Raw genomic sequence first — 12,241 nt, forward strand, 5'->3', positions numbered from 1 at the left:
AAGTTACAGGACATGGCTAACTTGTGTGATCGAGCAACAGAAGCCACGGTTTCCCCCAAAAAAGAACCTAACCTTGGTCGTTGATGTGAAAAACCCACAACAATCCCTTGAACCACAAAACAAATCCAACTTTGAGGAATCAAAGAACGAGTAAAATTGTCTTGTTTAAATAGAGCTGCCTCATTTCACTTATTTCCTCCAACCTCCTTCCTGTTGCAACCCAGACACCAAGAAACTTTATAGAATCACCTTTGTAATGTAGTACACAAGCCTAAAAGACAGGGCTATGACACAAACAAAATGGAAGAAACATATTTATTACTTTTTTTATGCATCTGGACAAGAGTTGAAGACTTGTGTCATTTTTTTTATACCTCAGTGTTCTCAGCTTCTTATAAAATGTCATTTTTAGCAATGTTTTGATCAGAATAAACACCACTCTTAGGCTCTGTTCTTACAAATTAGCTTTTTCACAGTAAGTTTTATAAACTCCCTGAAAGCAAAAAGGAATTTTATAAATTGTTGGAAAAAAAAAGTTGCAAAATTGAATTGTGGAAAAGTGTAAACTTAAATCTAGAACAATATAAAAGTAAAAACTAACATTTTTGCATACACTAATAAATACAGCAAAAACTAAATATGGAGGAAGGAAAGCAGATGTTCACAGGCTATTAAAATCATTAAAATCAGATGCGTGCAAAATTCATGCAATGTTTCATCAATGTAAAAAGAAAATCATCAAAGCTCTTCAGCTAAACAAAAACCCGTTACTAATTAGTACAACTGCAATTAGACTGCACACAAACATTTTCAGTAAAAAAATCCTATTCCTCCTCAACTTTCAGTATCAAAGTCATCTGATAAATATCTAAAAAAAAACAATAACTGCTCTAAGATGAGGTTTCACATTATCATTTCTATCACAAACTGTTCATACAACTGATGTCTAAAAACACTTTTAGAAATCTCAGAGGCAGCACAGCCTGCTGCCGCGTGGCTGGAAGGCACTGATCAAAACAAAGAGCAAGACCCCTCTGGTTTCGTTCCTGAATGTCAGGGACAAAACTATCTGCAGGAGGACTAAAACACCGATCACAAAATCTTAGTAGGTCCATCTTCCATCCATCTCTCCTGCTTGAGAGGCATCACTGTAAGGCCCATCCTGATTTGACTGAAGTTTCTGTTTTTAAGGACAAAGATACACATCAGAGTTCATCATGGTTCCTGGTGAGGTCTTCACCATAATTCGTGGCTTGACTTCCAACAAACATGTTCCAGTTGTCAAGAATCTCCTGTTTGGTCAGTTTCTGATCCTGATGACACAGAAAAGAGAAGATGCATAAACTGGACACATTTTAAAGCTTACCGCGGCGGCTGAAGCAGCATACCTTGTCCTGGTCGGATTCGTACACAAGATGTCTGGCCTCGGCCTGGGCGTGGTCATAGTCCTGTGGCATGATCCATTGCCGGATTTCATCCTGATCCATCTTTCCGTCTTTGTTCAGGTCTCGGAAGTCGGAGAACTGCTCTCGCTCAGTCCTGACCCAGTCCGGTTCAGGTCCCCCGTCCTCGTGGGCAAACATGTCAGCTTCAGACAGAGAAACACTTAAGTTGTTGTTTTTTCCTCTTAAGTCACTTTTTAAAACTAAAAACACAACAATGCTCAAACTATGAGCATAAATATAGAAGCACAAGCTTTTATTTTGAAATTTGTAGCAAAAGAAGTTATAATCCTGAGCGCGAGTTCAGGGTTCAAAAACAAAACTGTTTGCAAAAATGAAAAACAAAAATAACAACCAAACCTGAAGACTTGTTTCAAATTTGAATTCTGCTTCAAAAAAATTGAAAACTTAAAAATAGCCTCCTCCCCTTGCCTTCATGTTCCTCATATTTTAACGGTTTCCTTTCAGTTCACAGAGTACACTGCCCGGCTGGCAGAAGCCTTCAGTGCTGATTTCTCCAAAACTATTTTTCAAATCTAATTTGATTTAATATGATTTTATTTCTCCAAACTCACCAATGTACTCGTCTTCATCCACATGTCCGTCGCCGTTGTTGTCGATGTCCTCCAGCGTTTCCTGCATTCAGAACGAGTTAACAGCGTCATTAAAAGGAGACGTGAGGGTCAAGTGTAGTGGGACTTCCACTGCGAGTAGTTAAGAGGGAGACATGTTGCCTCTGGCCGTGCAAGTGAATAAGTGTGTGAGGGTCGACTTATAGCCGAGCTGGCAGACTGACATGCCAATTACAGCGCTGCTGATGAGAACTGAAGCTCCTTAATTAAAAGACAAATAACATCTTTCTGCAACAATTAGTAAAACTTAACATTTTAAACTTATTCTGAAAAGCTCTCCCCCATTTCATCCCAGAATCACTGGATGAAAGTTAAAGATTTAACAATGATAGATTTTCTGTAATAAATAAATACACTTAGTCATTGATATAGCTGGAGATTTTTGGACCTTCGATAATAAACAAGATGTACCTTGTATACAAACAGGACATAAAAGTCAATTTCTGATGGGGGTCACCTGCATCATGAAGCACTTTTACTGGAAGATTCAACATAAAAAGTAATTAATATCGCCAATATTATCTGGGATTATTTTCTAAATTATAATTTCACACAGGTGACTGTAGAATGTCTTAACTAACACTAATATATTCATTTTACTTTAAGACAAAAAAAAAAAAAAGCACCACAAAACAGCAAACAAAACACAGACCGCTAAAGCATATTATGTTTTCACAATATAAAATAGCATTGTGTACAGTAAAATAAGTGTATAGTCAGTCTGTTTTGTGTTTATAAACTTATAATAGTTAAACAGCAGCAAATGGAAAAATAAAGTGGAGAAAACATCAACTATTTTATTACTTCACACTTATCAAAGATAGTTCAAAAGGTTTCAACATTTTTGCACAGCTATCTTGGAAATCCTTTAAACGCTACTGTTTGGGAAATAATGTGGGCTTAAAATAAGAAACTAGAAAGACACAGCTCTGGCCTTTGCCCGTTTGTGCGCTGCTGCATTCAAGTAACAAGAAAACAAAACTTAACAATTACTGATCAGAACAGATGAAGGAAAAAATTACCCAACTGATGTATAAACTCATAAAAACATGTCTGGCAACTTTACATGGCAAATGTTTGAGAGGCAACTTTCTACCAAACAGTTCTTTGGTAGAAATTGTATTATTTTTATGGCCTTTTCTGAATAGATGCCCAACTATGATATTTTGTACCTAAATATCTGGAGAAGCCACAACACCTAAAAACTTACAGTCAAAACACAGCTTTATACTTTTGCACAATAAATGTTCTATAAAAGTTATAAAAATGGCTCTCCTGTCAATAATTTTTTTTTTTTTGCATCAATCTGTCTCTTCATTAGTCTGTCCCTAATTTGCAGGTTTCCTGATCACAGCCTGAATTTAGATGGCGATTACAATTTTGATGTTCTGAATAATTTTGCTAAATGTGACATATTTCAAAAAGAGCAATGCCATCATCTTGTGGGACAGAGAAATGTACATCATAATCCTCAACAATAAAACCACAAGAATTTTATTACGGTGAAAATAAAATGGCCTGCTTTGGATCACTTCAAACAAACAATCATGTCCAGTCCTTTTCCGAATAATTACATGGTTCTGGTACGCAATTTAAAACTGTTCCAAGTATAACTCAGACAACAGGGAGCTGCAGCGCCTCCACCTGTTCACCCCAGGGATCGTCTTTGACTGGCCCATCGTAGTCAATTCAAACAAACAGTTGTTATTTTTCTATCATTTACCTGCTTTGCTCCAGATTTGGATTCTTTCTAAAGAAGAATCTTGAACATTTTGTTCAGTCAATGTTCAGTAGCCAGTCCTCTCTACAAATCTGGCCATTGAGAGCAGAATTACAGGCAACAATGAGATCTCAGCAGGTAGAAATTGAAGCCGGGCCTTTTAACAGAGAGTTCTGTTATGTGATTGGGAGTGTATGTGTGTGTGTGTATGCTTTCACTGGGAACAGGTTATGTTCTAGCCTGAACCTGCACAACAACCTCCATTAGTTTTCTGTCCCGTTACCCTACAGCCATGTTCTTCCTAAGCCGCAAAGTGCCTCCTTCTTATGTTTCTCCCTGTAACAACGCGCGCCAGCAAAGCCTCCTTTCTGCACTTCTGTGCGAAAGACCTGAATAACTTGTTGGGAATAAAAACCAAACCCACAATACATCTGCGCATCAGGTTTAGGGACTTCAGTCTTTGACAATTGTGCTTACTGCAGCAAAGAGCCGTTAAAGCGCCGCTGCCTGAGTCGTTCCTTGGTTAACATTCAGCGACATCGGAAAAATGAGGGATTAATTATTAACTCTGTCAAATGGGTGGTACAAGTTTTATGAGCACGGCAGCACAGTGCACCGCTGCTAACATTTGCCACGCCAATGTTCCACAAACCCAGATTTATATTTAAAGATCGGGGCCTAAATGGGCCTGTCTGTTGGTTCCCATCGGGTCTGTTCCAAAAAGGATCTACAGACGCAATGATTTCCAGAACTTGTTCAAATTTCATTAGGGAGTCATACAAAGGTGGCAAAAACAATTTTGCCACACAGATTAAACCCAGCTATATTCCCAAAATTACACTGGGGTTTCTGACTAGAAAAATGTGTCATGTGATGAACTTTTTAAAGAAATTTTGCTTCTTTATCCAACTACAACAGCGGCTTCAGTTCACTGTCTTTGAAATCCAGATAAGAAAATTGAAGGCGTGGTCTTACGAGTTAATCATATGTAATTACTGCGTGTTTTTAGGGGAGGGAGGGGCGGGCTTACCAGAACCACAATATTCTTCATGTGCTCAAACTCCTCAGGATGGAGGAAAGACATGAACTCTTCCCGGTCTGCTGCCAGGTCGCCGTTCAGATCTGCTGCTTTAAATCTCCTCTCATCTCGAGGCAGCATCTTCTTAAAGCTGAACTTGTCTGTGGCATCCTCAAATTCCTCAGGGTTAGCTGAAAGCATGCATTGAAAGTAGGCGATTATCTGGCATTGAAATAGCTCTTTAACATAGTATACCAAAAAGAAAGAAAAATGAAAAATAAAGTAGATCGGAACTGGCCAAATCTTCACTTGACTGCCTTTGATCAGTGATTTTTTTTTTAATTACTACTTATAAAGTACACCAAGATTAAAAACTCCCATCATTCTCTGTCTATAAACAAATAGCACATACGTCCATGCACCTTGTTATAGGTAAAAAATTAAACTTTGACACTTAACCCGTTTTTTTTTTTTTTTTATTGTTGTCAAATCTAAAATCTCAATTGAGGAACTTCCATCCTAAGTTTGTTCTTCTTCATGCGTTACAGTCCTCAGACAAACAAAAAAGGGGACCAATCAAAATTGGTATCTGCAAGCAAAAGCCTAATCGGGACATGTTTGAATGATAGCATGTCCACTATGAGAGGAGCCATACCGAGATAGTATCCGTAAGTGGCCTGCTTGTACTCATCCCATGAGATCTTGTTGTCTTTGTTCAGATCATAATCCGCCCACACCTTTGCTACGTTCTCGTACACGTAGCGCTTTTGGACACGCTTTATCCAGGCGTTCAGCTCATCTGTCGTGATGTACTCATCTGCGTCCCCATCGATACGGTCCACGATTTTGCTGAGGGGGGGAATATATGTGATATTATTGATGCAGGTTCTTTTTTTTTGTTAAATGAAGACATTTCAACTCTGATTAATGACATTGTGAAACACGGTTCAGTGATGCAACGATTAGAAAGGCAGAATACTTGGGATAAAAACTATTCATTTAACTGGATCAAAACTTAAAATGTCACCTGTTTTTTCTTTTGTTTTTTTTTTTTTTATTCTATAAAAGAAAAAAATATATCCAATAAAATATATATGTTTAATTGGTGTGTTTGTGTGTTACAGGACTTCAAGAGCAGAATCTCTGGTAATAAAGCCTAATTGGTGGATCTCAAAGTATTTTGGGAGGGACACACCTTCAGTGAGAATACTCCAGTGGGTGGAGCGGAGTAAACCCAATTTTAGAAAGAAAAAAAAACAAAACAACAACCATGCACTGTGGCTTGTAGTATATTCTTAGACATATATGTTGCCACGTTGAGACGTCCCAACAGGGATCCACCCACTTTCAGCCCCACACCTCAGTATGTGGCACATAATGCCAACTTGTCAAAGTGAAGCTAGCACACTCACTCCAACAACTGTCTGCAACAATCCGCCTATAACTTGTAAGGCTGTCCTGTTGACATAAAGAAAAAACACGCAGGCGATGATCATCTTAAAGAACATGTGTTCTTGTGCATTTTTCATGTCACCCATCTGCAGACTCCAGCATGAAACTGAGTGGGTCAAAATAAGAGAAGATAAACCAGAACGCATCACTGTCAGGGGGGGAATGCTTCTCACCTCAGTCTGTCTCTGCTTTCCTCGGGGCTGAGCTGGTCAAACGTCTTGGCCTCGTCCTTGCCCAGAAAGGCCTCATGGTCGTACTGGTAACTCTTATTGTCTTCGTGGGCTTGTCTGCTCAGCTCTGGGTCACGGAGGACCCTCTCTTTCCTCAACATGGGCTTCGCGCTCACCAGGAAGGCGCACAGGAGCCCGGCGCACACCAAGCTAAAGCTAAAGCTAAAGCTAAATCCAGCCATCAGTCTCTGGGGCTGATGCTGATTCTAACCAGCAGCCCCCCCTTTACACGCCACAAACAGGCCTAGGAAAGCTACAGTCAGTCGGCAAAGCAGCTACTTCCACCTCCCACCGCACACGGAGCTCTTTCTTCTTCTCTCGTTGGAAGCCGAGCCCGTGGAAAACGCCAGCAACCAGCTCCACTAAAAACACTTCCAGTTCCTCACTTGTACAGTTGGAAAGCAGTCCCGTCTTGTGGCGAGGATGCTGCCAAGCCGGGAGTTCCTGCCGCTTTACGTTCGACCAATCACAGCGTCCGTTTCACAGTGGCCCCAGCTTCGACCAATCACGTGGTCCCTACGATGCACAGATGGGATTTTCGTAACGTTGCAGGAGTTAAGGCGCCACGTTGCAAGCCGACAAAGTGATAAGGAGAAAGTACAATGAGAAGTTGTGAAGGAACGGCCTGCTCAAAGTAGTGTATTGTGGCATCAATTAAAAAAAAAATCTGTAATCTGTGGCACGTATTAGTATTCAGATTATTTTCATAGATCACATTTTGTGGCCGATGTCAATGCATCTCACATCCAGACTTTTCCTCATGCTCAGTCAGATTCAATAAATAGTGTGATGTTGACAGGTTTGAGATGCATTTATCCTCCCATCAACAACGATCAGCTTTTCTCTGCTCCTGGTGCAGAACATGATGATGCTGCCACCACCATGCAATTATATTGGGAGGGTGTTCAGGGGGATCTGCAGTCCTAGTTCTCTACCTCTCAGCAGTTCACATGCATGTCACAAAAAGTTACATTTTGTTCTTATCTAACCAGAACAGAACACTATTTTCCATGTTTGCTGTGTCTCTAGTTTGTACAAAGCTGCAAATTGGAATTATTTTATTTTATGTATTTATTTATTTATTTGTCTTTTGACATTTTCATGAAGGTATGCGGAGCTCATGGTGGAAGATTGTCCAGCCTGAGATGTGGATCGACAGAAGTCCTGCAGAGTTACTGTTAATTAACGACATTTGCTTTGAAAAACCTAAAAAAACCCACTTTTTTAATAACTTGATCTTTAATGATAAGAAGAACAGTAGATTTTAATATTTCATGGTCTTACCTCATTTCAATAAAGTTTGTGTTTATGTATTTATTTCTACTGGAAATTGGTTTATTTATTTATTTGTTCCAGTATTTTTTTTTTTTTGGTAATTTTCTTTTTTGTTTCTGTGTTAATGAAGCCAACAGCATTTTCTTTTTTTCTCTCCTGTTTTCCCACATGCAAATATTGTTCAATGACTGTTTTTGTGTTTGTTTGTTTGTTTGTTTTTTCAGAAAAAGAGCTGCCGAGTCTTTCAACTGAACTGATTTCCTGCAGAAACTGAACTCTTTTCATTGGATGATATCTACAACAATCCTTCAGCGAATTAAAGTTTTAAGATGACCAGCGTATCAGTAATTAACAGATGATTTCAAATTTAAGTCTTCTGTGTTCATTTTTTTGTGATGTGTAGGACATTAATTTGGTTTTACCAAAGCTGCTAGTGCGTTTCCAAGAAAACTTTAGTTTTTTTCTTATATCTACAAATAAATGATGACTTCTTCCATTTGATACTCACTTATATTTTAATTATAGCATCATGTTTTAAAGAATTTAAGCAAAATCCTGAAACCTGAAAAACATGTAACAGTTTAATAATTTCTATTCTTTCCCTAAATCTCAGCCTATACTAATGATTAACATTAAAATTCAACATGGAATTTGCTCCGTTATTTTACTATTTCTTCACTGCATTGACTTCAGTAAGAATCGTCATTCTTAAAAAATCATTTTCTATTCTGTCATAATTTAGGGGTTTCTGTGTCAAGCTTTGCTCTAAACAAATATAGTTGGCTATAAATCAATGAAACATGTAAAACTATCACAAATATCAGTGCATCTGCTACTGCTATTGTCTATAGGAACTTACAACAGCCACTGCAATAAGTTATAGTCTTTGTTACAGTTTCATGACATTGTAAAAAATGCATTGATTGAACTACTGATTGTACAGGTTTTGCCCACAGTTTATCAATGATCAACACGTTTTCACTGCTGGACACTGATATATGTAATCATTTTCAAAACTTTTTCTTTTCATTTGTGGCAAGCTACTGGATAGTAACCACAGCGGCCCTGTTGCACACTGTCAGACTAATGAGGAGAGCTTTCAGTTTATCATTATACCCTCCAGGTGAGGCCTCATCAATGATTTTAAGCAATAGATTGGGTGTAGCATTGTGCGCTACTGTCTTGTTCCTCTGGCTAATAAGACCTAATAAATGATCTATATTGTTTCCAAAGAGCAGTTTTTTTTTATTATACACTGATTTAGACATATTATATGTTTAAACCAGTGTTAGAAATTAGCTCTGAATTTTCAGTTTTAGTAGGTCCAAAGTTTTTTATTTCCTGCAAATTTTCAATGTTTTCACCAAAAGAAAATGTCTCGAACAAAAGAAGGTCATCTGCAGGATGAATAGCTGTGTTGAGTTCTAATTTGTAACATAACGTTTTTTGTTTTGTTTTTTTTAACAGGAAAGGATGAGCAATATCTGAGGAGGGGGCTGTGATCTCATCCAGGCTTCCTGACGAGTACAGGAAGAATCACATTACACAGCTGCATCTCAAGATGCTGCAATATAGAAGAACACACTCTATGCACTGGGAGCAACTTGCTGATGCTGCCATGCCTAATCCTCTTTTGTGAGCAGGAGAAACATGTATTTTGCCATTCACTATTAGCATAATAAGCCAGCACATGGCACTTTGCTGTTTTGCATAAGTAGTACACCCCAGTTTATGATTATAAAGAGGCCTTGGGGCTAACTAGCCTCTTTATACAATTAATGAATAGTTCATGTATTCAAATTAGTCCCGCCTAGTCAATCTGAATCAGTGTTTTGGGATAACAGTACGAAACACAAATATGTATTTTAGAGTTAGATGCAGTTCCAAATTATATGAAGAATGTACACATGAATAGAAGCTTTATAAGGCAATCATGATGTAAAATGCCATAAATAAGCTTCAACACACTTCAATTTAAAAGTCATGAAGATGTTTGAATTCATCTCGGCCCCTTGTTTCACTAAAAAGAAGATTTCAACACTTCTGTTACCCTAATATCAAAGAACAGTGGCAGGTTTTGAAGAGGTTACTCCCAAACAACGATGGCATGGTTGAGCAACTACAGGCAAGAACATGTTGGAGGAAGAGAGTCGATGGGAAGAGTGGCTTTCAACATGAATATTTCACTGTGGGACAAGGATGGGAGGTGTGTGTGTGGGATGGGGGGGGCAGCTACAGGGGTGTTCAGTTAACCATGAGATTGCACACACAGCAGAGTGCATTTGGTTAATGTAATTAAAAAAACCCTATGGTGGGAGACACGGGGCATTAGTGTCCAGGATGGGCTCCTGTTTTGTTGTGGCCTCTTGCTGCCCCATGAGAACTGTCACTTCCATATTTATGTCTTCCTCAGATAATTCTGCCTTTATGCAGCAAAGGCTTTCCAGTTTGTTGAAGCATGGATAATTTATGGATAACCAGGCATTCTTAAAAAAAAAACTAACCCTATACTTGTTTAAGGTTAAATTTGCAGCTAACAAAATCATATTATGTTTTTATTGCGCTTATGTGCTCCAAGATTTGTTCCCATGCAGTTGTCTTACATGTAATTCAGCATAGGCATACATTTTTCTTCTTGAAGAATTTTTTAGCATGCATTTTAGTTGCTGCTTTGGATGAAAGTAAAAACCCATCATGTTGTTTGGGCAGATTGGAATTTTCTGGTTAATAAAACCCTACATGTGCGCTACCTTCGCATATTTCACTTTCAGATTCATAAGTACTTTATTGATCCCAAAGACAAATTGAATTGGATGTTATTTTAACTCATAATTTACTTTAAAATGTTAAAGTGGGCAGGAAGGATCTCCTGTAGCAGTCCATATTACAACGACTCTGAAGAAGCCTCCAACTGAAGGCACTATGTTTTTCTGTCTTCTGATTTTATGAAAAACCCTGTATAACATCAGGATTCTTCACACCATCATTGTAAAAGGTTTCAAAGCCAGCCTATTTAACAGGATGTTTAGCCTATAAGTCCTGGGTTTTGATGGATGATCTATTGGATGCTGCTAATCCAACAGATGATGGCAGAAGTACAGCAACACAGACTTTCTTGATTTTGTTTCACTGCAAATTTGTATTCTTACTTGAGATCCCCATAAGCAACAGATGAAAAACAGCCTCTTTTGAGGAATTAAAATGTTAAAAGTCAGTCATTTATCCAATTTACAGATGATGTCAAATATAACAAAAGAAAAATATTGCATACATTGTTTACTGCATGCACAACAGAAAGGAATTTTGGAAAAAAATTAAATATTAATTGATTAAATTTTTCACTTTTTAATTAAGTATATTGATATGTAAATATACTTTTTGGAAAACATGCCAAACTGCAAGGGGTTGTGCAGTTGGTAGCACTGTTGCCTTGCAGCAAGAAGGTCCTGGGTTCGATTCCCGGCCCGGGGTCTTTCTGCACGGAGTTTGCATGTTTTACCTGTGCGTGCGTGGATTCTCTCCAGATACTCTTATTTCCATACTCTGGCTGCAAATGAACATAACAGTCCAAAAACATAACTGTTGGTTAATTTGTTTCTCTAAATTCTCCTTAGGTGTGAGCGTGTGTGTGCATGGTTGTTTGTCCTGTCTGCCTCTGTGTTGCCCTGCGATGCAACAGTGGCCTGTCCTCTTGCCTGAAACATTCGCTGTAGATAGACTCCATGGATGGATGGAAACTGTATCATATTAAACATCAAAGTTAGAATAAGAACGAAATGAGTCTGAGTTGGCTAACTATCAAAAGTTTTTTTCTTCCGACAGTTTTTGTGTGCAGTATTTCGTCTTAGCAGACATGTTTGCTTTAGTTAGTTGTTGTACTGTGCATTTAATTAAGAGATTTGAAACATATAAACACTGCTGATAAAAGTGGGTTCACACTTGAAACTGTGGTAGTGAACATCAAATATCAAATGAATCCTGAATTATTAGGATGGTTACCCTTCATAATCCCTTCTTTTAACTTATTTAGTGAATACTCCAGCTCCTGGTGTCTTTCAGACAAATAGATGAAGCAACAATAAAGTTTACATCAGTAAAATATTCCACAGAAAGAGATCTTCTCACCTTGTTTTGACCAACATGAAGTATTTCTGTTCTACTTTGATTTGATTTTAACTTTAGAATTCAATTCCCTATAAGATGACACGTGTTACATTTCCCTCAGTTTTTGTCATCACTTTTATCTTTCTTTAATTGTGGTTTTCAGAAAGGTGTAAAACTGGAAATCAAGCACGATACAGATCTAACTGAACAACACCTCAGAGTGAAGCACCTCATCGCCAAATTACTCCACACAATTTCCCCCCTCTCTTGTGAAACTCTGCTGTTCTAATAACCCACAGTGCGCTCTATTCTGGAGAGATTAATAAACTTCTCATCGCTGCCACACAAGAGAAAAGAAACCTTTGCTC

At 38.2% G+C, this 12,241-nt stretch overlaps 1 protein-coding gene across 1 annotated transcript; it reads right to left on the bottom strand.

Annotated features, from left to right (window-relative positions):
* Nucleotides 1-301: 301 nt before the first annotated feature.
* On the bottom strand, nt 302-6,933 carry rcn1 (reticulocalbin 1, EF-hand calcium binding domain). Its single transcript, XM_055037066.1, has 6 exons — nt 6,438-6,933; nt 5,468-5,661; nt 4,825-5,003; nt 2,018-2,078; nt 1,389-1,588; nt 302-1,313 (listed from the first exon to the last, which is right to left on the bottom strand). The coding sequence occupies exons 1-6, from the start codon at nt 6,674-6,676 to the stop codon at nt 1,206-1,208; spliced, it is 981 nt and encodes a 326-aa protein (XP_054893041.1). The 5' UTR covers nt 6,677-6,933; the 3' UTR covers nt 302-1,205.
* Between the last annotated feature and the right edge of the window lie 5,308 nt (nt 6,934-12,241).

Source organism: Poeciliopsis prolifica, unplaced genomic scaffold (assembly GCF_027474105.1).
Source record: "Poeciliopsis prolifica strain line A6 unplaced genomic scaffold, Auburn_PproV2 SCAFFOLD011, whole genome shotgun sequence".
NCBI lineage: Eukaryota > Metazoa > Chordata > Actinopteri > Cyprinodontiformes > Poeciliidae > Poeciliopsis > Poeciliopsis prolifica.